General features: G+C 42.7%; 1 protein-coding gene across 6 annotated transcripts; it reads right to left on the bottom strand.

The window, feature by feature from the left end:
* On the bottom strand, positions 1-25970 carry LOC110496637 (guanine nucleotide-binding protein G(T) subunit gamma-T1). 6 transcript variants are annotated; one of them, XR_005037526.1, is made up of 5 exons: positions 25894-25970; positions 25484-25582; positions 23947-25088; positions 16603-16723; positions 6817-6827 (listed from the first exon to the last, which is right to left on the bottom strand). XR_005037526.1 is itself a non-coding variant. In XM_036953417.1 (3 exons), exons 1-3 carry the CDS (start codon positions 24127-24129, stop codon positions 16-18), a joined length of 318 nt encoding a protein of 105 aa, XP_036809312.1. In that variant the 5' UTR covers positions 24130-24188; the 3' UTR covers positions 1-15. The 6 variants fall into 6 exon arrangements, 5 of the variants coding, with proteins under 5 accessions (XP_036809312.1, XP_036809310.1, XP_036809311.1 ...); XM_036953417.1 differs by lacking the exons at positions 6817-6827; positions 25484-25582; positions 25894-25970 and adding an exon at positions 1-29 and having other exon boundaries at positions 23947-24188; XM_036953415.1 differs by lacking the exons at positions 6817-6827; positions 25484-25582; positions 25894-25970 and adding an exon at positions 9182-9476 and having other exon boundaries at positions 23947-24189.
* Between the last annotated feature and the right edge of the window lie 1584 nt (positions 25971-27554).

Below are 27554 nucleotides of genomic sequence, written 5' to 3' on the forward strand. Positions count from 1 at the left end.
TCCTGAGGCATGGTCCTAGGGCTCAGGTCCTGCTCCGAGAGAGAGAGAGAGAGAAAGAAAGAAAGAATTAGAGAGAGCATATTTAAATTCACACATGACACCGGATAAGACAGGAGAAATACTCCAGATATAACAAACTGACCCTAGCCCCCCGATTTAATAGACTTCAGGCCAGAGGTATTCAACTCTTAACCTACGAGGTCCAGAGCCTGCTGTGTTTCTGTTCTATCTGACAATTAATTGCACCCACATGGTGTCCCAGGTGTAAATCAGTCCTGATTAAAGGGGATCAATGAAAAAATGCAGTGGAACTGGCTTGGAGGTTCAGAGTTGATTTTGAGGGCTTTATGCTATAGGCCTGCCTACCTCTGGAGGGGAGAGGATGGAGTAGGGACAGGAAGGTCATGTTGATGTTAGGCTGTTTATGTCTGTGTGTATGTATCTTGTTTATTTATAAAAAATATAAAACAATAAAAAGTGGAAAGCTGCATCACAGGATAACCACACAGGCTCCATGTAGACTGTGTTTCTAGTATCCATAATAAACCGAGTGGGCGTGTGGGATTTACCAGTCTATTCCTTCTAACCCCTCTATCTGTGGGTGGATCCGGTCCTCCGTCTGTAAGGACCTTTCTTCAGCATGACCTCACAGCTTGGCAGCAGGACCTGGAGCATAAACAGCCACTGGGTGGGGATCCAAGGCAACGTTTTACAGACTTCCACCCACATTTACTTCTGAGTTGAGTAAGCAGCAGCACCCCTCCCACTGGGCACAGATCAACATCTAGGTTTGATTTACATTTGGTTCAGTTTTCAACTAATGTGAATTCAACGTGAAATCAACAAAACAATTCACTATGTTATTGGATTTAGGTTTAAAGTTAGGTGAGTAAAAAAGACTAAATGCTCTTATGTTGATGACGCCCACATTGAGTCAACATTATCACATTGCATTTGCGTTGAAATGACATGTAAATATTGATTCAACCAGTTTTTGCCCAGTGGACTCTTCTTCCTTTCATCCCTTCATCATGCGTAGGGCGGCGCACAACTGGCCCAGCCTCATCCGGGTTAGGGTTTGGCAGTCATTGTAAATAAGAAATTGTTCTTAACTGACTTGTCTAGTTAAATAAAGGTTAAATAAAAAATGCCACCCTATTTCCTACTGTATATATTGCACTACAGAGCCATTTGGGCCCTTGTCAAACTAGAGCACTACAAAGGAGATTGGTGGCCATTTGGGATGCAGGCTAAACCTAACATCTTGTGACTGAGTGCTCTGGCTGTTTCCGTACCAATACATGGCATCACACTTTCCCCAGAGTCCATCATCCAGTGTTGGATTGAAATGAGTGGAGTCTCTCTCTCACCCTTGAGTTGAACTCTCTGGTCTGGTCCATGGCTGGGCTGGCCTGGCTGACCCTCCCTGCCTATCTGTCTCACCTCTTCCGTCTGTCACTTGACCATGTTATGGAAACACAGATCCACTGTACTGTATAACTCTGCAGTAGGCTTTGTGAAAGCCTACTGGTCTAAGCCTGTCTGCCTCTAAAGCATGGCATACACTGCCCTCCACATAGTCTCTACGGTAGTGACAGATCAATAATTGGTCTGGAAACTAGACCACCACTACATAACTGAGGGTTTAGCTTTCACATTCGAAGAGCTTGGTATCTTAAGATCCTAGTGCATAAAATAGTTCATGTGATTTGAATGTTCAAAGGATGTAATCAAAAGGTTTTATAATTTCATCTGAATGCCTATGAAAAAAGTGAAACTCCCCTAAATTACATGGTCTGCATTCACTGAATACTGAGTTTGATGATTAATATTTTATTTCAAATAATATGTGCTTATTCAGAGACTTTTGTATTATGATTGGCAGAAGCACATTACTTTAGTCTGTAGGTAGAATCTTCCTTCTCCCTCTATAGATACAGTCAAGCTGCACACGTGCCTGAGTTGTTTTCTATCAAAGTAAAAAATGAAATAAAAAATGACTCCAACAAATCCCCTGAACACAGACACACACCAACACATTTCTTTAACCTAATGCATTTTCCAAAACATTCACAAAGTGAAATAATACTTCCATCTCAGCTCGTACCGTCTTCTGTGCACTCCACATGGCAGCTTCCAAAGGTTAATGACTTTATATCAGAAAGGAAGTTCAGCCATTCTCAGCAGACAGACTTGGCAGGTAAACACACTGGAACTATTGGATTAGTGCATCTTAATAACGTGATATTCCATACTGACTTTGTGGAAGGAGGCCGCTGTATAGCGCTCCACATCCTGAGAGCTGAACTTAGAACCCCCTCAATAAGCAAGGTGTATGCAGGTGAGAGGTGTGGAACCATCCTTCTGTGATTACCTCTGTAAATCAAACACAAGGTTCTTCTGCCTCTGTAGCCAAGCTCAGAGGAATGGTGACAAAATGCTGGCCTGACATCATGGAAGAGTGCCTCCAGCCTATGGGCATATACAGATGTATGATCTTAATTTGATCACCCTACTGCAAGAGAACATTCCATTTCTGTAGTTGAGTTGTAGTGGGTCCACAGCAAATAGAAGGCAGCCCACAGTATTGCCTCTCCAAAATGTGAGATTCATTGTGTACACGCGATAAGTCAGACAACATGTAGACTATAAAGGTCTTCTCCACCTGATGGGATGGAATTATTTTGATCTACAGAGTTCTTTGAAAAGGTTCTTGGAAGAAAGTTTAATTTCTTATATGACAGTGACATGCGATGTACGACACAGTACTTACCCGGCTGTGAGTAGACCTGTGACTTTGTGCCATTTCAGAATCAAATACCTGTACATTCAACACAATCAACCGTTATTTGTCATTACAAACGCAAAATTGCACCGATTTAACTATTCACATCAACCACATTAAAAGTTGTTTGAGTTGGGGAACTCTCCAGATATTGCCATAAGGATTCTCTCTGTGGAGATGTGATACCCATGACATTATCTGCTGCCTGCTGTCATTACGTGCCTCTATTTTCACCCCTAGAGCCTGAAATGTAGCATCGCCTCATGAAACAGGTGTCTGACTGGCTCCCTTTCCTCTCTACCTGGCTCAAACAATGGAAATGATGGGCTTAAGCTGGCTGAAGATATCTTCCCTGCTTGTGAAGGGCACTGGCCTCTCAGTGGCACTCTCATATCTTTTAGAACATGGAAACCAGTGGGCGGGTTTGGCTTTCTAAGAGGATGCTGTCTGATGAGGGGTCTAGTGAGGACAGCTTTGCTCTGTGTTTCACGCTGGGTCTAACCTTTATCCAGGTGTGATTGCCCTTTTAAAAACACCAACTCACCCTGGACTCTAATAGCCAGATGAACTATATCTCCCTGGACTCTAATAGTCAGATTAACTATATCTCCCTGGACTCTAATCGGCAGATGAACTATATCTCCCTGGACTCTAATAGTCAGATGAACTATATCTCCCTGGACTCTAATAGCCAGATGAACTATATCTCCCTGCTATCTAATGGCCAAACAAACTAAATCTCCCTGGACTCTAATAGCCAGATGAACTATATCTCCCTGGACTCTAATAGTCAGATGAACTATATCTCCCTGGACTCTAATAGCCAGATGAACTATATCTCCCTGGACTAATAGCCAGATGAACTATATCTCCCTGGACTCTAATAGCCAGATGAACTATATCTCCCTGGACTAATAGCCAGATGAACTATATCTCGCTGCTATCTAATGGCCAAACAAACTAAATCTCCCTGGTCTCTAATAGTCAGATGAACTATATCTCCCTGCTATCTAATGGCCAAACAAACTATATCTCCCTGGTCTCTATCTCCCTGTTCTCTAATTGGGGTAGCAGGTAGAATAGTGGTTATAGCATTGGATTACTAACCGAAAGGTTGCAAGATCAAATCCCCAAGCTGACAAGGTAAAAATCTGTCATTCTGCCCCTGAACAAGGCAGTTAACCCACTGTTCCTAGGCCGTCATTGAAAATAAGAATTTGTTCTAAACTGACTTGCCTTGTTAAATAAAGGTTAAATAAATAAATAATAATAGTCAGACAAACCATATCTCCCTGATCTTTAATGGCCAGACAAACCATATCTCCATGGTCTTTAATGGCCAGACAAACCATATCTCCCTGGTCTCTAATGGCCAGACAAACCATATCTCCATGGTCTCTAATGGCCAGACAAACTATATCGCACTGGTCTTTAATGGCCAGATAAACTATATCTCACTGGTCTCTAATGGCCAGACAAACGATATCTCCCTGGTCTCTAATGGTGAGACAAACCATATCTCCCTGGTCTCTAATGACCAGACAAACCATATCTCCCTGGTCTCTAATGGCCAGACAAACTATATCGCACTGGTCTTTAATGGCCAGACAAGCCATATCTCCCTGGTTTTAATGGCCAGACAAACGATATCTCCCTGGTCTCTAATGGTGAGACAAACCATATCTCCCTGGTCTCTAATGGCCAGACAAACCATATCTCACTGGTCTTTAATGGCCAGACAAACTATATCTCACTGGTCTCTAATGACCAGACAAACCATATCTCCCGGGTCTCTAATGGTGAGACAAACCATATCTCCCTGGTCTCTAATGGCCAGACAAACCATATCTGACTGGTCTCTAATAGTCAGATGAACTATATCTCACTGGTCTATGATAGTTGGATGAACTATATCTCCCTGGTCTCTGATAGTTAGATGAACTAAATCTCCCTGGTCTCTGATAGTCGGATGAACTATATCTCCCTGGTCTCTACTAGTCAGATGAACTATATCTCCCTGGTCTCTGACAGTCAGATGAACTATATCTCACTGGTCTATGATAGTCGGATGAACTATATCTCCCTGGTCTCTAATAGTCAGATGAACTAGTCTTGTCTTATCTTGATTATTGTCGTGTGGTAGAGTGCTGCGGGGAACAGAGCGGCACGTCTTGCTCTTCGTTGTAATCAGAGGGCTGATATAAATCCTATGCATGCCAGTCTCTCATGGCTAAGAGTTGAGGAGAGACTGACTGCATCACTTCTTATTTTTATAAGAAACATTAATGTGTTGTAAATTGCAAATTGTTTGCATTGTTAACTTACACACAGCTCTGACCAACAAACTTACCTCACCAGACATGCCCCCACAGGTCTTTTCACAGTCCCCAAATCCAGAACAAAGTCAAGAAAGAGTACAGTATTATATAGAGCCATTATTGCATGGAACTCCCTTCCATTTCATATCGCTCAAATGAACAGTAAACCCGAGAAGCCGGTGAGAAAGCACCCTAGAAGTATGGAATAGCCGCGGGAAGAAGGGATGCTGAAGGTGATGCAGCACCCCCTGAAAAATCAGAATTACTGTAAAGGCTTCTAGGAGTAGTGGGTGGAGGAGTCAGGCGCAGAGAGCAGGGTAGTTCAAAACGTGGATCTTTATTCCAAGAACAGAGTAACGGTCACGCCACACATAAGGGCGCATAAATACCCAGTCCAACAACCAGGACGAAACTGTCCGGAAAAACGGAATCCACAATAATCCACACACCATGAACAGAAAAACAAGCCCGCACAAAAGCCGGCGGGCCTACCGGGTTTAAATAGCCCAAAACAAAACCCAAACAAGAAACAAGAAACTAATCAGACAAAACTAACTGAAACAGAAAAGGGGATCGGTGGCAGCTAGTAGGCCGGCGACGACGACTGCCGAGCGCCGCCCGAACAGGAAGAGGCACCATCTTTGGCGGGATTCGTGACAGTACCCCCCCCCCCACTCTTCTTCTGCCGTCCACCGGCCTGCTTTGAGAGTGTCCTGGACTGCCCTCCAGGTCTCCCTAGAGCTCTGCACCCACTCCTCCACCGCAGGAGCTTCGGTCTGACTCTGATGCCACGGAGCAAGAACCGGCTGGTAGCCCAGCACGCATTGGAATGGCGACATGTTCGTGGAGGAGTGACGGAGTGAGTTCTGGGCCAACTCCACCCATGGGACGTACCTCGCCCATTCTCCTGGCCGGTCCTGGCAATATGACCGCAGAAACGTACCCACTTCTTGGTTCACTCTCTCCACCTGCCCATTACTCTCGGGGTGATAACCAGAGGTCAGGCTGACCGAGACCCCCAGACGTTCCATAAACTCCCTCCAAACTCGGGACGTGAACTGGGGACCTCGATCAGATACGATGTCCTCCGGCACCCCGTAGAGCAGGAAGACGTGGGTAAATAGAGCCTCCGCAGTCTGTAGGGCCGTAGGGAGACCAGGCAATGGGAGGAGACAGCAGGACTTAGAGAACCGATCCACAATGACCAGAATGGTAGTGTTCCCCTGAGACGGGGAAAGATCAGTAATAAAGTCCACCGACAGATGAGACCAGGGCCGTTGTGGAACCGGGAGGGGCTGTAGTTTCCCTCTAGGCAGATGCCTAGGAGCCTTACTCTGGGCGCACACTGAACAGGAGGAGACATAGAGCCTAACGTCCTTAGCTAAGGTGGGCCACCAGTATTTCCCCCTAAGACCCCGCACTGTCCTCGCAAGCCCCGGATGACCTGAAGAGGGCAGTGTGTGAGCCCACCGAATCAATTCACGGACACCAAGTAGGACACCGGTAGGACACTGTGAAGGCGCAGGTTCCAACCGCAACGCCTGCTTGATGTCCGCGTCCACCTCCCATACCACCGGTCATTTTGCAGGGCTCTGGCAGTGCTCCTCCTGCTCCTCCTTGCACAAAGGCGGAGGTAGCGGTCCTGCTGCTGGGTTGTTGCCCTTCTACGGCCTCCTCCACGTCTCCTGGTGTACTGGCCTGTCTCCTGGTAGCGCCTCCATGCTCTGGACACTACGCTGACAGACACAGCTCGCATTGATGTGCCATCCTGGATGAGCTGCACTACCTGAGCCACTTGTGTGGGTTGTAGACTCCGTCTCATGCTACCACTAGAGTGAAAGCACCGCCAGCATTCAAAAGTGACCAAAACATCAGCCAGGAAGCATAGGAACTGAGAAGTGGTCTGTGGTCACCACCTGCAGAACCACTCCTTTATTGGGGGTGTCTTGCTAATTACCTATAATTTCCACCTGTTGTCTATTCCATTTGCACAACAGCATGTGAAATGTATTGTCAATCAGTGTTGCTTCCTAAGTGGACAGTTTGATTTCACAGAAGTGTGATTGACTTGGAGTTACATTGTGTTGTTTAAGTGTTCCCTTTATTTTTTTGAGCAGTGTATATATAATGTTAAGCCATGCCTCCTTGCCTGTGCAACATTTCCTCATCTCCCAGTCCTTCTTATGCGAATATACCCAATGCTTCTCCCTCTTTTTCTCCTGCCCTGCTACAGAGTCCAAGGTGCCCAAAGGAGCTCCTTAAACTTGACCCCAAAAAACCATCTGGGTCAGATGGTTTATACCCTTTCTTCTTTAAGGTTGCTGCCCCTATCATCGCCAAGCCTATCTCCAACCTTTTTACCCTGTCTCTCCTTTCTGGGAGGGTTGCATTGCTTGGAAGGCAGCCACGGTTCGTCCTTTATTTAAAGGGGAGATCAAGCTGATCCTAACTGCTATAGGCCTATTTCTATTTTGCCTGTATTTCTGTTACTCAAAAGTGTTGGTAACACTTGTCAATAATCAACTGACTGGCTTTCTTGATGTGTATAGTATTCTTTCGGGTATGCAATCTGGTTTCCGCTCAGTTTATTGATGTGTCAGTGCAACCTTAAAGGTCCGCGATGATCTCACCATTGCCCTTGATTCTAAGCAATGTTGTGCTGCTATTTTTATTGACTTTGCCAAAGCTTTTGATACGGTAGACTGTTCCATTCTTGTGGGCTGGTTAAGGAGTATTGGTGTCTCTGATGGGTCTTTGGCCTGATTTGCTAACTACCTCTCTCAAAGAGTGCAGTGTATGAAGTCAGAAGATATGCTGTCTCAGCCACTGCCTGTCACCAATGGAGTACCCGAAAGCTCGATCCTAAGCCCCATGCTCTTCTCAATTTACATCAACAACATAGCTCATCCATTTATATGCAGATGATAGTCTTATACTCAGCTGGCCCCTCTTCGGATTTTGTGTTAAATGCTCTACAAAAAAGCTTTCTTAGTGTCCAGCAAGCTTTCTCTGCCCTTAACCTTGTTCTGAACACCTCCAAAACAAATGTCATGTAGTGTGGTAAGAAGAATGCCCCTCTCCCCTCAGGTGTGATTACTACCGCTGAGGGTTTAGAGCTTGAGGTAAGTCACCTCATACAAGTCCTTGGGAGTATGGCTAGACAGTACACTGTCTTTCTCTCAGCACATATCAAAGCTGCAGGCTAAAGTTAAATCTAGACTTGGTTTCCACTATCGTAATTGGTCCTTTTTCACCCCAGCTGCCAAACTAACCGTGATTCAGATGACCATCCTACCCATGCTAGATTACGGAGACGTAATTTATAGATCGGCAGGTAAGGGTGCGCTTGAGCGGCTAGATGTTCTTTACCAATCGGCCATCAGATTTGCCACCAATGCTCCTTTATAGGACACATCACTGCACTCTATACTCTGTAAATTGGTCATCTTTGTATACCCGTCGCAAGACCCACTGGTTGATGCTTATTTGTAAAAACCCTCTCAGGCCTCACTCCCCCCTATCTGAGATATCTACTGCAGCCCTCATCCTCCACATACAACACCCGTCATTGTAAATAACAATTTGTTCTTAACTGACCTGCCTAGTTAAATAAATGCCGGTCACATTCTGTTAAAGGTCCCCAAAGCACAAACATCCCTGGGTCACTCCTCTTTTCCGTTCGCTGCAGCTAGCGACTGGAACGAGCTGCAACAAACCCTAACTGGACAGTTTTATCTCAGTCTCTTCATTCAAAGCCTCAATCATGGACACTCTTACTGACAGTTGTGGCTGCTTTGTGTGATATATTGTTGTCTCTACCTTATTGCCCTTTGTGCTGTTGTCTCTGCCCAATAATGTTTGTAGCATGTTTTGTGCTGCTACCATGTTGTCATGTTGTGTTCCTACAATGCTGTGTTGTCATGTGTCGCTGCCTTGCTAATTTGTTGTCTTAGGTCTCTCTTTATGTAGTGTTGTCTCTCTTGTTGTGATGTGTGTGTTGTCCTATTTTTATTGTGGCAGACCAGGAGGTTGGGTGAAAACGTTTACACAGATCAGACACGGACAAAGTAGGATTTGCTCAGTTTCAAAGGTGTTTATTAACCTAATAGTTCAAAAGAAAAGAATAGGTCTCCCCCAAGAGACCCTCTCCGGGATACCGTCTTCTGGGCTTTGCGTCTTGCTGTATCCTGTGGAGAGCAAAAACTGAACTCTCTCCTGTTACGGCTGGAACCGTCCCCAGGAGTCCTTTCTTCCCCCAGTCTCTCTCCTGTGTGCTCCCCTTTCTTCAGCTTTATGGGACTCGTACAGCTGGTGAGCAATCAGCCCTTGATTACTCACCAGCCCCAATTAGTCCTGGCTGGAGAGCTGTCCTGCTGAACACCACATTATATTAAATGTATTTTCAATATTTAATCCCGTCCTAACAGGAGGCCTATTGGTAGGCCGTCATTGTAAATAACAATTTGTTCTTAACTGACCTGCCTAGTTAAATAAAGGTTAAATAAATAAATTATATAACTAAGGACCCGGCTATCGTCCAGAAGGCGAGGTCAGTACAGGTGCATCAAAGCTGGGACCGAGAGACTGAAAAACAGCTTCTATCTCAAGGCCATCAGACTGTTAAACAGCCACCACTAACATTGAGTGGCTGCTGCCAACACACTGACTCAACTCCAGCCACTTTAATAATGGGAATTGATGTAAAATATATCACTAGCCACTTTAAACAATGCTACTTAATATAATGCTTACATACCCTACATTATTTATCTCATATGAATACGTATGTACTGTACTCTATATCATCTACTGCATCTTTATGTAATACATGTATCACTAGCCACTTTAAACTATGCCACTTTGTTTACATACTCATCTCATATGTATATACTGTACTCGATACCATCTACTGTATCTTGCCTATACCGTTCTGTACCATCACTCATTCATATATCTTTATGTACATATTCTTTATCCCTTTACACTTGTGTGTATAAGGTAGTAGTTTTGGAATTGTTAGCTAGATTACTCGTTGGTTATTACTGCATTGTCGGAACTAGAAGCACAAGCATTTCGCTACACTCGCATTAACATCTGCTAACCATGTGTATGTGACAAATAACATTTGATTTGACTTAACACCTCCCTCTGCAACTGGATCCTGGACTTCCTGACGGGGAGCCCCCAGGTGGTAAGGGTAGGCAACAACACATCTGCCTCACTGATCCTCAACACGGGGGAACCTCAGGGGTGCTTGCTTTGTCCCCTCCTGTACTCCCTGTTCACCCACGACTGCGTGGCCAGGCACGACTCCAACACCATCATTAAGTTTGCTGAAGACATAACTGGTAGGCCTGATCACCGACAACGATGAGACAGCCTATGAGGAAGAGGTCAGAGACCTGTCAGTGTGGTGCCAGGACAACAACCTCTCCTTAAATGTGAGCAAGACAAAGGAGCTGATCGTGGACTATAGGAAAAGGAGGGCTGAACCGGCCCCCATTAACATCGACGGGGCTGTAGTGGAGCGGGTCGAGAGTTTCAAGTTCCTTGGTGTCCACATCAACAATGAACTATCATGGTCCAAACACACCAAGACAGTTGTTATGAAGAGGGCATGGGAAAAACCTATTCCCACTCAGGAGACTGAAAAGATTTGGCATGGGTCCTCAGATCCTCAAAAGGTTCTACAGCTGCACCATCGAGAGCATCCTGACTGGTTGCATCACTGCCTGGTATGGCAATTGCTCGGCCTCTGACCTCAAGGCACTAAAGAGGCTAGTGCGAACGGCCCAGTGCATCACTGTTGCCATTCAGGACCTCTATACCAGGAGGTGTCAGAGGAAGGCCCTAAAAATTGTCAAAGACTCCAGCCACCCTACTCATCAACTGTTCTCTCTGCTACCGCACGGCAAGCGGTACCGGAGCGCCAAGTCTAGGTCCAAGAGGGTTCTAAACAGCTTCTACCCCCAAGCCATAAGACTCCTGAACACCTAATCAAATGGCTACCCAGACTATTTGCATTGCCCCCTCTCTGACAACACTGCTACTCTCTGTTGTTATCATCTATGCACAGTAACTTTAATAACTCTACCTACATATTACCTCAACTAACCAGTGCCCCCGCACATGGACTATGTACCGGTACCCCCCTGTATATATTCTCGCAATTGTTATTTTACTGCTGCTCTTTAATGACTTGTTACTTTTATTTCTTATTCTTATCCATATATTTTTTAAACTGCATTGTTGATTAGGGGCTCGTAAGTAAGCATTTCACTGAAAGGTCTACATCTGTTGTATTTGGCACATGTGACAAAAATGTTTTATTTGATATCGATGGGTTTCTAAGACAGACAGTCATCCTCATAGATTGCTGTATTGAACATGCATGTAGATTAGACACACTGTAAATCAGTGGAATAGTTGTCTGAGAACGAACCATTTAATTGGCTGTGTCTCCAGAGGGATGCGAACCTAGCAAGTCTCTAGGCCAATGAATCACTCATGGGTGTATCAATGACGACTGCCACTACGATAGACACGTTTGGCTCACTGAACTACAATGTATTTCAATGACACGTCATCAATCCTACAGTAAGTAAAATGGAATGCAAAAAAAGTAACTGACTCACAATCCCTTAGCTTAGTTTAAGAATAACGAGTCACTGGTACAGTATGTGTAATATAATTATATTATTACTACAAGAGTCTCTCTGGATGAGAGCGTCTGCTAAATCATTCTAATGTAATGTCAATGTAATGACTGAGGAAGAAGAGTGGAGGACACTAAGGGAGAAAGTCAGGGGCAACATAACATTGGACCATCATAACAGAACTATCAGAAAAATGTTGACCAGTGGAAAACCCGGCTGGGTTGCCAAGTCTCGTAAATCGGGCCGGAGACGGGCCAATGTCAGAGGCTGAACTCTGAATCCCACTGTCCTGTCTGGGCGTGGAATAACATTACTCACTCACACACGCACACACACACACACACACACACAGGGAGGTAGAGATCACTCGTGTTCTGCTCCCTGTTGCCTGGGCAACACTTTCCTGTTCTGGTTCTCTTGCTTACGGAAGAAAAGGGGAGTGTTTGTGTGTGTGTGAGCAGCAGAGTTTTTTCCTGTTTCGTGGTGGGTAGTGGAGTGACATAATCCGCTGCAGAGCAATCTGGCACTGAAGCTTTATTAATGTGAAGGCTGGCTCCAGTACAGTGCCTCCAAACTTTAGATATACATACGTTGATTGTAACGCTTGTCGTCTGGAGAAAGAGAGGAGGACCAAGGTGCAGCGTGGTAAGTGTTCATTATTTTAATAAAACAACTGAACACTGAACAAAACAATAAAAACCACAAACACAGTCCTGTAAGGTGATGAAAAACACTAAACAGAAAATAATCACCCACAACCAAAATGGGGAAAACAGGCTACCTAAGTATGATTCTCAATCAGAGACAACGATCGACAGCTGCCTCTGATTGAGAACCATACCAGGCCAAACACAGAAATACAACAAAGAAAAAAGGACATACCCACCCCAACTCACACCCTGACCAAACTAACACAAAGACATAATAAAGGAACTAAGGTCAGAACGTGACATTGATATCTGCCAGGTTTTGTACTGTACCACGGCGCTAAGAGAGAGATATTACAAGAAATGAAAAGCTTTGAATTACAAGTTGAAGCTGCTTTTAAGTTTAAGCCTGCATGCTTGGCACTAAAGGGCCTGAGTTTTTTGCCTTTAAGCCCTAGACCTCTCATTCCAAAACTCCCCTGCGCTCTACAAGTCCGTCATCGTTCAAAGCTAAGTCCTTTTCGTCATCTGAAGATAAGGATGCATCATGGTCCACACATACTAACACAGTCTTGAAGAAGGCACAACTTCTTCCCCCTCAGGAGGCTGAAAAGGTTATACAGCTGCACCATTGAGAGCATCTTGACTGGCTGCATCACCGCTTGGTTTGGTAACTGCACAGCTTCTACCCCCAAGCCAAAAGACAGCTTAACATTTAGTTTAATAGTTAGCCAAATAGCTACCTGGACTATCTGCCTTGACCTTTGCATTAACCTTCTTCACTCATCACATATGCTGCTGTTACTGTTTATTATCTGTTACTTTATTCCTAGTTATATGTACGTACAGTATATATCTCAATTACCTCATACCCCTGCACATCGACTGAGTACTGGTACCCTGTGTACATAGCCAAGTTGTCATTACTCATTATGTATTTATTATTACGTGTTTTACTTTTCTATTAATTCTCTATTTTCTTTCTCTCTGCATTGTTGGGAAGGGCCCGTAAGCATTTCACTATTAGTCTACACCTGTTTTTTACGAAGCATGTGACGAATAACATTTTATTTAATTTGATTATTTGACATTTTAATCCCTCAATGGCTATTTCTTCTGTGAAAACCATTCCCAGTCCATCTGGTATTTCTCCATCCCAACAGTACAGGCCTAAGCCTCCTGGTCGGTGTAATCCTCTCCCATTCCAATCAATCTAACCAGACTCAAGTTTTACCATTGCAACATTTGATGTACAGTCACATTGACTGTGTTTGTCTGAAGATTGAGGCATCACAGCTGGTGATGCCCCACTGCGATTGGTTATTCCCCATCATTTGAAACAATGTCAATGAATGTCATCCCCATATTTCCTTTGAGGTACCTCAGTCATACACTTTTATGAGTTAATTTTACTCCAAGCTCAGAGTTTGTCTGTGGAGTGTCTTAACATCAACCTAAAAACTACTCCGAGCTGGGATTTTTTTCTTCTTCCTAAAACAAGTTTTAACAGGATTCCTAGGACCTTTTCTGAGATGCTTTGTGGATACGGGCCCTGATCTCTATTGTATAGTAATTCAGGAAAACACAGAAGATACTACTAACAAAATTGGAAATTATTCAATTATATTGATTAGGCAATGCATATCCAACAAATGTTTGGAGGCACATTTCAGCAGACCATTTCACAATTTGGTATTTAGAGTAGAGGTCGACCGATTAATCGGAATGGCCGATAAATTAGGGCCGATTTCAAGTTTTCATAACAATCGGAAATCGGTATTTTTGGGCGCCGATTTGCCGATTTTTGCATTTTTATACCTTTATTTAACTAGGCAAGTCAGTTAAGAACACATTCTTATTTTCAATGAGGTCCTAGTAACGGTGGGTTAACTGCCTCGTTCAGGGGCAGAACTACAGATTTTCACCTTGTCAGCTCGGGGGATGCAAACTTGCAACCTTACAGTTAACTAGTCCAACGCAATAACAACCTACCTCTCTCTAATTGCACTCCACAAGGAGACTGACTGCCTGTTATGCGAATGCAGTAAGCCAAGGTAAGTGGCTAGCTAGCATTAAACTTATCTTATAAAAAAACAATCGATCATAATCACTAGTTAACTACACATGGTTGATGATATTACTAGATATTATCTAGCGTATCCTGCGTTGCATATAATCTGACTGAGCATACAAGTATCTAAGTATCTGACTGAGCCGTGGTAGGCAGAAGCAGGCGTGTAAACATTTATTCAAACAGCACTTTCGTGCGTTTTGCCAGCAGCTCTTCGTTGTGCGTCAAGCATTGTGCTGTTTATGACTTCAAGCCTATCAACTCCCGAGATGAGGCTGGTGTAACCAAAGTGAATTGGCTAGATAGTTGGCGCGCGCTAATAGTGTTTCAAACTTCACTCGCTCTGAGCCTTGGGGTGGTTGTTTCCTTGGGGAAGGGTACATTTTTTTGTACCCTTCCCCAGATCTGTGCCTCGACACAATCCTGTCTTGGAGCTCTACGGAGAATTCCTTCGACCTCATGGCTTGGTTTTTGCTTTGACATGCACTGTCAACTGTGGGACCTTATATAAGACAGGTGTGTGCCTTTCCAAATCATGTTCAACCAATTGAATTTACCATAGGTGGACTCAAATCAAGTTGTAGAACACATCTCATGGATGATCAATGGAAACAGGATGCACCTGAGCTCAATTTTGAGTCTCATAGCAACGGGTCTGAATAGTTATGTAAATAAGCTATTTCCGTAAAAAAATATATATATAGATTTGCAAACATTTCTTCACTTTTTTTTCTCGCTTTGTCATTATGGGGTATTGTGTGTAGATTAATTAGGATTTTTTTTATTTAATCAATTTTAGAATAAGGCTGTAACGTAACAAAATGTGGAAAAAGGGAAGGGGTCTGAATACTTTCCGAATGCACTGTAGGCTATCAGAAATATAGGCTATTAGCAATATAGGCTATTAGCAATGTGTGTCTCGTCTCAGCGTTAGTCTCTGACAGTGTAGGATAAACCATAAAGAGGTTATCTAATATACCATCTGGTAATCTGATGTGTCTGGGACTTCCTTGTCCCCCTTCTCTCTAATCCAGCCTGTTAATGCTGAAGGGCTCTGTAGTTAGCACTTTGTAAAGCTGCTCGCCCCACTCTTCTCTGACCTAGCTAGATTTATGAGCCAATTTCCACATAGGGCCCACCACGACCAACAACACCCACTGCATTGTTCTCTGTAGTAGTTCACTTCAAAATAAAAGTTTGTTAGATGTTTTGACATCTAGGGGGACTAATGTCGAGATTAGTTGTATTTTCTAGTCATTGGGTTGATATGCTGTATTTGGATCTAGATTGGTGTGTAGTGTGACTTGGACCCATCTCGACCTCTTTTGAGGTCTGAAAACATCTTGACAAAATTAGACTTAGGAATGAATCACCACTTTAAATTCTGAAACGTGTTATATATGATTAAAATACGACAATCAAAGTTGTTCTAAAAAGTCTATTTCCCCCTCAGTGATGCTGCAGGTGGTAGAGGACAGCATTTGAAATGGAAATAGGACTGACAGCTTTTGTGGAACGTAACTCCACACATTCAGAGTGGGCAAATATCTACACTCACCACAATATGGCCGCTACTCACATCCACATATTCAGTGGAGTGGGCCAAAGCCAGAATGACACCCTAAGCACTCCTTAGGCCTATATCATCTTGAGTCTGGTATGCAACAACATTTCTCTACTTAATTTTCTCACGCTAGCCCTTGAGAGGCTCTTCTGTTGAGTTTTGATGAAGATCAGTGCCTAGTTGGACACATTGGGCACTTAGGGGTCTATGAGGAACTCATTACCACTTGCTGCTGCTTTATCTTTCAAGACCCTTTTACGAGGCTACACCATTTTCTTATTTTCAAGCTGCTCCTCATCTCACTCTGATTCAGGTGATTGTTCATGAAAACACTACATTCATTAAACCATCTTTATCATCTGAAATTAGCTGCCCTCTTCAAAGCGAAGTGCTTTCAACTGACACAGTTTTATAGTGGGGAGACAGTGAAATATGTTTAGCATAATTTCCCACAAATGAATCAGAATCAGGCAAAGAAATATCTCAGAAAAAGTCATTAACCGGGTGATTTTTTGAGACAATTCAATTTCACAGAGGAAGAGACACAGAAGAAGTTCATACCAACTGGCTTGTTGACACCCAGAAAGCCAGCATTTCCCAAGAGCTTGAAGACTTTGTGGGCAGGAAATATCCCCTCTGCCTCCCATTGGTCCACATAGGGGTTGATATCCTGGTCGATGATCTACAACACATGCAAAGACAGAGGGAAAGATGACAAACACATGGACGTAGGTGTGGTACGAGCTACGTGGCCTGGACGTAGGTTGTCTGTGTGAGAATGGATATGTATGCCAATGGTGTGGTTGTGTGAGACTAACTTTTACATTACATTTCATTCCAATCTATTGAATGTTAATATAAATAGCTTACTTTCCCCTGACAATTTACTTGGAAATTGACTCACCATCTTGACAGAAACACATTAAGAACGGTCCATAGTTGACAACTTCCCGTTTATTTACAACTGTATTTTCAGCAGTCCTGTTCTGCCTCTACTTCAGTCTATGTAACCTATCACTGGCAGACTGCTAGACTAAGGTCTACATATCAATGAATACAAAAAGAACACAAAACATACTGAAAGAACATCTCATATGGATGAATACATGCTATGATAAGAGGGGGATGCTATTGTGTGTGCTACTTCCCACCTATCTATTACACTCACTGTCAACAAGCCTTTATTGCAGTTTCACAAGACAGCCGATAGAGATCGGATTAGTGTATTACCATGTAGCCTAGCTCCCCAAACCCATTCCAAATTCTTGTTAAGAGGGAAACAATTATAATATAGTTCGAGACTAACAAGCCTATGTTTGCATCTAACAATGTTAGCCAAAAATCAAATCTAATTTCCCTATGGAGTCACCATAATACTAACTGTACCAGTTACAGTATACCAGCTCCAGCACATGGACATAGAGATGTGCAGGAATCTAGAAGCATGAAGTGATTCGGATTAAGTGGAACATTAGATCCTCCATGTAAAGCTACAGTAATATATTATGGATTATGAAAATCTCTCTTAAATCCACTTGAGGGCATTCCCTTCATAGCGGGGCCACAGCCAAACTCCCCTGCGTCATGCTTGAAAACTGTTAGGGAATGAAGGGATGAGGAGCGGAACACTCCCGTTCTAGAGATATGGGAGTGTCAAGAGACCATTGGTACGTCCCAAATTCCATATGTAGTGCACTACTTTTGAGCAGTGCCCAATACATTGTGTACACAAAACATTAAGAAAACCTGCTCTTTCCATGACAGACTGACCAAGTTAATCTACAGTGCCTTGCGAAAGTATTCGGCCCCCTTGAACTTTGCAACCTTTTTGCCACATTTCACGATTCAAACATAAAGATATAAAACTGTATTTTTTTGTGAAGAATCAACAACAAGTGGGACACAATCATGAAGTGGAACGACATTTATTGGATATTTCAAACTTTTTTAACAAATCAAAAACTGAAAAATTGGGCGTGCAAAATTATTCAGCCCCTTTACTTTCAGTGCAGCAAACTCTCTCCAGAAGTTCAGTGAGGATCTCTGAATGATCCAATGTTGACCTAAATGACTAATGATGATAAATACAATCCACCTGTGTGTAATCAAGTCTCCGTATCAATGCACCTGCACTGTGATAGTGTCAGAGGTCTGTTAAAAGCGCAGAGAGCATCATGAAGAACAAGGAACACACCAGGCAGGTCAGAGATACTGCTGTGAAAACGTTTAAAGCCGGATTTGGATACAAAAAGATTTCCCAAGCTTTAAACATCCCAAGGAGCACTGTGCAAGCGATAATATTGAAATGGAAGGAGTATCAGACCACTGCAAATCTACCAAGACCTGGCCGTCCCTCTAAACTTTCAGCTCATACAAGGAGAAGACTGATCAGAGATGCAGCCAAGAGGCCCATGATCACTCTGGATGAACTGCAGAGATCTACAGCTGAGGTGGGAGACTCTGTCCATAGGACAACAATCAGTCGTATATTGCACAAATCTGGCCTTTATGGAAGAGTGGCAAGAAGAAAGCCATTTCTTAAAGATATCCATAAAAAGTGTTGTTTAAAGTTTGCCACAAGCCACCTGGGAGACACACCAAACATGTGGAAGAAGGTGCTCTGGTCAGATGAAACCAAAATTGAACTTTTTGGCAACAATGCAAAACGTTATGTTTGGCGTAAGAGCAACACAGCTGAACACACCATCCCCACTGTCAAACATGGTGGTGGCAGCATCATGGTTTGGGCCTGCTTTTCTTCAGCAGGGACAGGGAAGATGGTAAAAATTGATGGGAAGATGGATGGAGCCAAATACAGGACCATTCTGGAAGAAAACCTGATGGAGTCTGCAAAAGACCTGAGACTGGGACGGAGATTTGTCTTCCAACAAGACAATGATCCAAAACATAAAGCAAAATCTACAATGGAATGGTTAAAAATAAACATATCCAGGTGTTAGAATGGCCAAGTCAAAGTCCAGACCTGAATCCAATCGAGAATCTGTGGAAAGAACTGAAAACTGCTGTTCACAAATGCTCTCCATCCAACCTCACTGAGCTCGAGCTGTTTTGCAAGGAGGAATGGGAAACAATTTCAGTCTCTCGATGTGCAAAACTGATAGAGACATACCCCAAGCGACTTACAGCTGTAATCGCAACAAAAGGTGGCGCTACAAAGTTTTAACTTAAGGGGGCTGAATAATTTTGCACGCCCAATTTTTCAGTTTTTGACTTGTTAAAAAAGTTTGAAATATCCAATAAATGTCGTTCCACTTCATGATTGTGTCCCACTTGTTGTTGATTCTTCACAAAAAAATACAGTTTTATATCTTTATGTTTGAAGCCTGAAATGTGGCAAAAGGTCGCAAAGTTCAAGGGGGCCGAATACTTTCGCAAGGCACTGTAGTTGAAAGCTATGATCCCTTATTGATGTCACTTGTTAAATCCACTTCAATCAGTATAGATGAAGGGGAGGAGACCAGTAAAATAAGTATTTGTTTATCCTTGAGACATTTGAGACATGGATTGTGTGTGTGTGCCATTCAGAGGGTGAACGGGCAAGACAAAATATTTAAATGCCTTTGAATGGGGTATGGTATTAGGTGTCAGGTGCACCAGTTTGAGTGTGTCAAGAACTGCAATGCTGCTGGGTTATTCCACGCTCAACAGTTTCCCGTTTGTAACAAGAATGGTCCACCACCCAAAGGACATCAAGCAAACATGACACAACTGTGGGAAGCATAGGAGTCAACATGGGTCAGCATCCCTGTGGAACGCTTTCGACATCTTGTAGAATCCATGCCCCAACGAACTGAGGCTGTTCTGAGGGAAGGTGTTCCTAGTGTGTGGTACACTCAGTGTATAGGGAACAGGGTGTCATTTGGGACGCAGCCTTTGACTCATATGATTTGTGCATCCAATAGGTCTTCAGCTGGAAAACTACTTAAAAAGACACTATCAACATCCTACATTTTCTCTGCGAACTCAACCACTTCTTAGGGGGAGATGATGCCTACATGTGTATATGCTAACCTCATTCGCAAAGATAAACAGCATGATGAGATGGATGGTGTTCTTTTTTGAAGGAGCATAGAGTACAGTAGAAGAGCTTAAACATACAACTACTATCAGCTTTTAAGTGTTTAACATAGCCTATATGCATTTAATCTACGATGCATAATTGGTTTCAACAAGCCACCTGAAATTGTTTCGCTAAGTCTACATCCTCATAAAAATAGACCTGTTTTTAGGCGGAAATGTTCAAAACAGTTAATACTGCCTATGTAAAATAGTTTGATTTTAGGCAACGACGTGTGCTTCCTCCCAATTCCATTTCGGTAGTTAATGTAGAGACCCTTGACAAACCTGTCCATAAATCTGCATTCAAGCGTTGCTGTAGAGCACAACAACTCTCCAATGGCAGGTAGAGAGAAAATTAAAAGCAATTAAAAACACCATAATTATGCAGTTAAGTGAGGAAAATGACTAATTTAGTGTAATGCAGCTTCCTTCAGTGCATAAGCCACAGTCAGGGGCCACGAGTCACTGTTCATTATGGAGTTTGTTCTAAAATCTTAAAATTCAGTCTTATTAAATATGACTGAGTTCATAACCAGAGTAAAGCACAAGTTCTGGCTTTCCATGGGGGTTTGAAGGCATTTCAAGACAAACGAACAATTGCCAAGAGGAAAATGCCTCCCCAAAATGCCTGTTTTCATATTCCAAAAGATTGAGCAAGGAGTCATAGCAACATAGCCAAGAATAACAAACAGACCTATAACCTAAGAGTACAGGACAGGTAGGTCTACTGTATAACCTACGAGTACAGGACAGGTAGACCTACTGTATAACCTACGAGTACAGGACAGCTAGGCCTACTGTATAACCTACGAGTACAGGACAGCTAGGCCTACTGTTAAACCTACGAGTACAGGACAGGTAGACCTACTGTATAACCTACGAGTACAGGACAGGTAGACCTACTGTATAACCTATGAGTACAGGACAGGTAGACATACTGTATAACCTACGAGTACAGGACAGCTAGGCCTATAACCTACAAGTACAGGACAGGTAGGCCTATAACCTACGAGTACAGGACAAGTAGGCCTATAACCTACAAGTACAGGACAAGTAGGCCTATAACCTACAAGTACAGGACAAGTAGGCCTATAACCTACAAGTACAGGACAGGTAGGCCTATAACCTACGAGTACAGGACAAGTAGGCCTATAACCTATGAGTACAGGATAGGTATAACCTACGAGTACAGGACAGGTATAACCTACGAGTACAGGACAGGTAGGCCTATAACCTATGAGTACAGGACAGCAAGGCTACTGTATAACCTACGAGTACAGGACAAGTAGGCCTATAACCTACGAGTACAGGACAGGTATAACCTACGAGTACAGGACAGGTAGGTCTATAGCATACAAGTTTCTTTATGGGATTGTACAGAACAATAACACTATACACACACTACACTCACTCCAGGGGAAGGCATGAGTAACAAACCTGTGAGAAATAAAGCACAGTATAATCAAAATGACCAAGAGACAGATATGAGCAGAGTACGGGTCCCGCTCTTCCTCTGCAATAAATGCACAATTTGACAAAGTTCAAAAATGTTTATTTATTTTTTATTTCACCTTTATTTAACCAGGTAGGCTAGTTGAGAACTAGTTCTCATTTGCAAAGTTCTCATTTGCAAAGTTCTCGTTCTCAAAGTTCTCATTTGCAACTGCGACCTGGCCAAGATAAAGCATAGCAGTGTGAACAGACAACACAGAGTTACACATGGAGTAAACAATTAACAAGTCAATAACACAGTAGAAAAAAGGAGAGTCTATATACACTGTGTGCAAAAGGCATGAGGAGGTAGGCGAATAATTAAAATTTTGCAGATTAACACTGGAGTGATAAATGATCAGATGGCCATGTACAGGTAGAGATATTGGTGTGCAAAAGAGCAGAAAAGTAAATAAATAAAAACAGTATGGGGATGAGGTAGGTAAAAATGGGTGGGCTATTTACCGATAGACTATGTACAGCTGCAGCGATCGGTTAGCTGCTCAGATAGCAGATGTTTGAAGTTGGTGAGGGAGATAAAGTCTCCAACTTCAGCGATTTTTGCGTTCCAGTCACAGGCTGCAGAAAACTGGAACGAAAGGCGGCCAAATGAGGTGTTGGCTTTAGGGATGATCAGTGAGATACACCTGCTGGAGCTCGTGTTACGGGTGGGTGTTGCCATCGTGATCAGTGAACTGAGATAAGGCGGAGCTTTACCTAGCATGGACTTGTAGATGACCTGGAGCCTGGGTCTGGCGACAAATATGTAGCGAGGGCCAGCCGACTAGAGCATACAGGTCGCAGTGGTGGGTGGTATAAGGTGCTTTAGTGACAAAACGGATGGCACTGTGATAAACTGCATCCAGTTTGCTGAGTAGAGTGTTGGAAGCAATTTTGTAGATGACATCGCCGAAGTCGAGGATCGGTAGGATAGTCAGTTTTACTAGGGTAAGTTTGGCGGCGTGAGTGAAGGAGGCTTTGTTGCGGAATAGAAAGCCGACTCTAGATTTGATTTTCGATTGGAGATGTTTGATATGAGTCTGGAAGGAGAGTTTACAGTCTAGCCAGACACCTAGGTACTTATAGATGTCCACATATTCAAGGTTGGAACCATCCAGGGTGGTGATGCTAGTCAGGCGTGCGGGTGCAAGCAGCGAATGCTTGAAAAGCATGCATTTGGTTTTACTAGCGTTTAAGAGCAGTTGGAGGCCACGGAAGGAGTGTTGTATGGCATTGAAGCTCGTTTGGAGGTTAGATAGCACAGTGTCCAAGGACGGGCCGGAAGTATATAGAATGGTGTCGTCTGCGTAGAGGTGGATCAGGGAATCGCCCGCAGCAAGAGCAACATCATTGATATATACAGAGAAAAGAGTCGGCCCGAGAATTGAACCCTGTGGCACCCCCATAGAGACTGCCAGAGGACCGGACAGCTTTTGTGGAGCGATGGGTAACGATGCTTCGAGGGTGACTGTTGTTGATGTGTGCAGAGGGTCCCTGGTTCGCGCCCGGGTATGGGCGAGGGGACGGTCTAAAGTTATACTGTTACATTGATGCTGTTGACCCGGATCACTGGTTGCTGCGGAAAAGGAGGAGGTCAAAAGGGGGGCGAGTGTAACGGATGTGAAATGGCTAGCTAGTTATATCGCAATATTACAATAGCTAGTCATATCTGCAAAGTAGTTAAAACACTGTCAGTTCTACTTTAATGATTGGCTAAATTCCACCTACTGGTCAGTCAGGTTTAATGCAAAAAGTTAAGCTTATGGGCTTGTTCGACATTGCAGCCGACAGTGCAGGCGACTGCCAACTGACTAATCTACAAATCACCTTGCATCATAAATAATAATTTGTTCTTAACTGACTTGCCTAGTTAAATAACTACTTATTATTTGTAGACTAGTCAGTCAGTCACAATTTACCCAAGATACATTATGGTTTTGATGCTCTTGAACACAGCCTATAACTCAAAACACCTGATGTTTGTTTTTTTCTCCCACAAGGCTGTATCCAACTAATACAGCTTTTTCTGTTTTGTTCAGGTTGTGGTGTTTGTAACATTGCGAAATATTGTCGTAGGATAGAACTGAAACTTTATTCAGATAATACGAATAGAAAAAGAGTCGTTTGTGTCGAGTTAGCCTTTCTGCTAGTGACCTCTCACCTACTTTAATGGTCCTTAAAGTGCGATTATCATTTGCAAGTTATACCACCAATATTCACCTCCACGAAAGCTATATTATTATTAACTTTGTGTGAAATTGAATCATGACTTTATTATTATGTGGTTCATTGTTGTGATGGTACGCTAACTAACTGGCTACCAATCTTGCATACCTTTTTAAGAGATTCCTTCAACGCAAAATGCTCTGGTGTGTAGAGTAAATGATCAGCCGTTATCTCTGAACCACTGGCCGTTTTGGGTTTAGATGAGACATTTTCAGACAGCTTCCTTGTACTGCTTAGCGAGGTTAATTTGGAGAAATGACGGCTTACTACCAAATTCAGTCGCTGAGCCATTTCTGTGTAAGTAACAGTTTATGTTGTGTGTGCGTCAATGAGCTGCACATGCGCAACTAGTAGTGTCACAGGCTATTGCCACGTTCAAAACAATTGGGAACTCCGAAATCTCCGATTTCTGTGCGGGCCTTTTTCTAGAGATCCGTCTTTCCGACCTGAAGATCATTGACGTCATGATGTGATTTCGTATTTCTTTCGAGTTCCCAGTTGTTCTCAACGCGGCATAAATGCAGTAGTAGGTCATGTCAGACAAAGTAGAAAGCTGTAGGCTAGAAAGTGGGATTTCATGATGTTCAGGTGAGCTACCCATAACATACATGTTCCTTACTTTCATAACTACTTTTTTCCCCATTGATGGCAGATTTGTCAATACCATCTTGTGTCTATAAGCATGTGTCTATAAGCCTGTAAAAGTACTCTGTCTTTCACACAACATTCGGGTGACTTGTAGTTGTAAACAAGCTCATTTAATTACTGTGGTTTTGTCCAATAATGAAACAGATGGTGCACACTCAGACTATAGACAGTCTCATGGGAGACAAGCTCTTTACTGACAATATAAACCATCCAACAAACCTCTGACAATCATTCCAAAAACAACCCTTATTTCCTGCATCACTCCAAGGAGGGATCACAATCTAGAAGGATTAATTTACATGGTTTCATGAGATTTAGATTTATTTACATCTGTTTGTTTTTTTACCATCTCCTCTCGGTTAGCTATTGGTGATCCAGCTATGTTTCCTAGGAAGGGGGCATGTCCTTGGGCACTAGAGAGGGTCTAATCAGTGAAAGAAAAGCTCCACTGTCTGTTCTGACTCCTGTCCTCTTCAGCAGACGACACATCCACCTTTCAACTCCTTGAATGGGTTCTTGTCTTCTGCGATGCCTTTGACCAGAGTGTCCTCTTCTACACCGGCCTGAACCGCCTCCATAAACTCAGTACAGCACTTAGACGTCTGTCATACAAAAGAAGGGTTAACATGTAACACACACAACTGTAATATCAAGAATGCATTTACATTTTAGTCATTTGGAAGACGCTCTTATCCAGAGCGACTTACTGGAGCAATTATGGTTATATGCTTTGCTCAAGGGCACATGGACAGATTGGTTTGAATCCCCGAGCCAACTACATGAACAGCGACTTTTCAGTTACTGTCTCCTGACCGCTAGGTTACCTGTCATTACGGTCTCTTTTGATGACCAATCCATTCTACTTTGGAACATTTCATGGCTTTTATCCATGTTTAAAATACAGTGCAAATGTATTACTATCCCACTTATTATTATTACATAGATATTACTTTTACAATTGGAAAAATTATCAATCAAAGTAAGGTGTCAAATTTACCATCCATCTCTCAAGCTTGACTTCAATCTTCTTTTGGTCTCTTTCCATTTTAGCCTTATCCACGTCTGTCAACTCGTCCATATTTATCACCGGCATTGTCTGTCAAAGAATAAAAATACATTGTTGCCAAAGGGAAGGTAAACATATTCTTAAAGAAGAGCCACACTCACAAAAACTATTTTAGAATGTGTCTCGTAGAACCATGACAATCATCATTGTATGCATTAGGTTGCGTATCTTTTGTTATTTTGTTGATTAGGGTTGTGGATATTGTTTTATTTTATAAATATTGCCCCCAATACTACACTCAGATGATCCATTCCCTATGCTTGCTAGATTAATTAATGTAATAACGCCAATTTATCAAATATTTATATTAATTGGAAAAAATACAATAAAAAAATACTTACTGTGTTTTACTGGTAACTGTCTTCCACCCCTGAATACTGCCAGAGAAATCTCTCTCCTCTCCCTCAATCCGGGTTATAAAGTAATCTGCATAAACATCCTAATCTCTTAATCTGATTAAAACTATGCCCTTTAATCCAACACTGCAGCATCATAGTAGAGGCCATAGGGCCACTCCCCAGGTGTCTGTTATGAGTCTCTTGTTTAAACCACATGGCTGTTGTGTTGTTATGATGTCTAAGAATTGCGACGAGAGTGGAAGAATATGAACAGTATGTGGATACCAACAATATTTTGCCTGTGATTCTCTTCACTGTTCCAATGCAGATATGGGTCAAGGGGAATGACACGGCAGTTCAGGTTAGCATGACAAGAAGGCTAATCTGTATCTACCCTCAACCTGTCATGTTGAATCATACATAATCTTTACGAATATGACAATGACAGCAGTTCTCCAGGAAGTAAAGTACATGGGATGGATGAGCTTCAACTGAAATCATAGAGAGATATGGCAGCAGCTGCCTCCATGAGATGCGAAGGCTAGTAATCTAAGTAACTATTAGTCTACATGTTCTATGCCTTTGGGATGAAGCAAGGTTACATGAGTTCTCAGTGCAGATAAAAAAGCATAGACTAAGGAAAGATACTACAACAGATGGATCCATTTTAGACATTTTATCAGATACTATTATCCAGAGCAATTTACAGTAGTGAGTTCATACATGTTGATACTGAGCCCCCATGGGAATCGAACCCACAACCCTGGCATTGTAAGTGATACCAACTGAGCCACATGGAACCATCATGTGTAGAGATGTGTAGCCTATGGATCTATTAGCCTACATTTTCTATGGCTTTTAGATGTAGCAAGGTTACATGTCAGTGCAGAGGGAAAATGCAGACGAGGGCTGAATAATTTTGCACGCCCAATTTTTCAGTTTTTGATTTGTTAAAAAAGTTTGAAATATCCAATAAATGTCGTTCCACTTCATGATTGTGTCCCACTTGTTGTTGATTCTTCACAAAAAAATACAGTTATATATCTTTATGTTTGAAGCCTGAAATGTGGCAAAAGGTCGCAAAGTTCAAGGGGGCAGAATACTTTCGCAAGGCACTGTATATAAAAATTGGCCGATTAATCGGTATCGGTGTTGAAAAATCATAATTGGTTGACCGAAAATAGCTGTGCAGCAACTCTCCCCATCTAACCTTACAGAGATGGAAAGGATCTGCAGAGAAGAATGGGAGAAACTCCCCAAGTACCGGTGTGGCAAGCTTGTAGTGTCAAACCCAAGAAGACTCGAGGCTGTAATCGGCAAAATTTCTCATCCTAATATTTATATATTTCTTAATTCCATTCTTTCACTTTTAGATTTGTTTGTATTGTTGTGAATTGTTAGATACTACTGCACTGTTGGAGCTAGGAACACAAGCACTTCGCTACATCCGCAATAACATCTGCTATATGTGAATGCGACTAATTCAATTCGAGTTGATGTAATAACATAAAAAAAGATAATGCACATAAAATCTTCATAATTCATAAAGGTCATGTTAACTGACTGATATTAACACATAGAACAAAACATATATGATCTCATAAGCCTGTGTTAACCTCCAAAACCCATTTTCCCCACCATTACATTTTAAAACATTTAGGACT

Source organism: Oncorhynchus mykiss, chromosome 18 (genome assembly GCF_013265735.2).
Source record: "Oncorhynchus mykiss isolate Arlee chromosome 18, USDA_OmykA_1.1, whole genome shotgun sequence".
In the NCBI taxonomy this organism is placed as follows: domain Eukaryota; kingdom Metazoa; phylum Chordata; class Actinopteri; order Salmoniformes; family Salmonidae; genus Oncorhynchus; species Oncorhynchus mykiss.

Excerpts from the sequence above, each read along its gene's own strand:
- LOC110496637 (XM_036953414.1), bottom strand. The coding sequence starts at position 24,129 with ATGGCTCAGCGACTGAATTTGGTAGTAAGCCGTCATTTCTCCAAATTA. Across the intron at positions 16,724-23,946 it reads TGAAGGAATCTCTTAAAAAG|ATCATCGACCAGGATATCAA; the intron begins GTATGCAAGATT and ends CATGTGTTGTAG. Across the intron at positions 10,484-16,602 it reads GGGTGTCAACAAGCCAGTTG|GCTGTCTCATCGTTGTCGGT; the intron begins GTATGAACTTCT and ends TCTTCCTCATAG.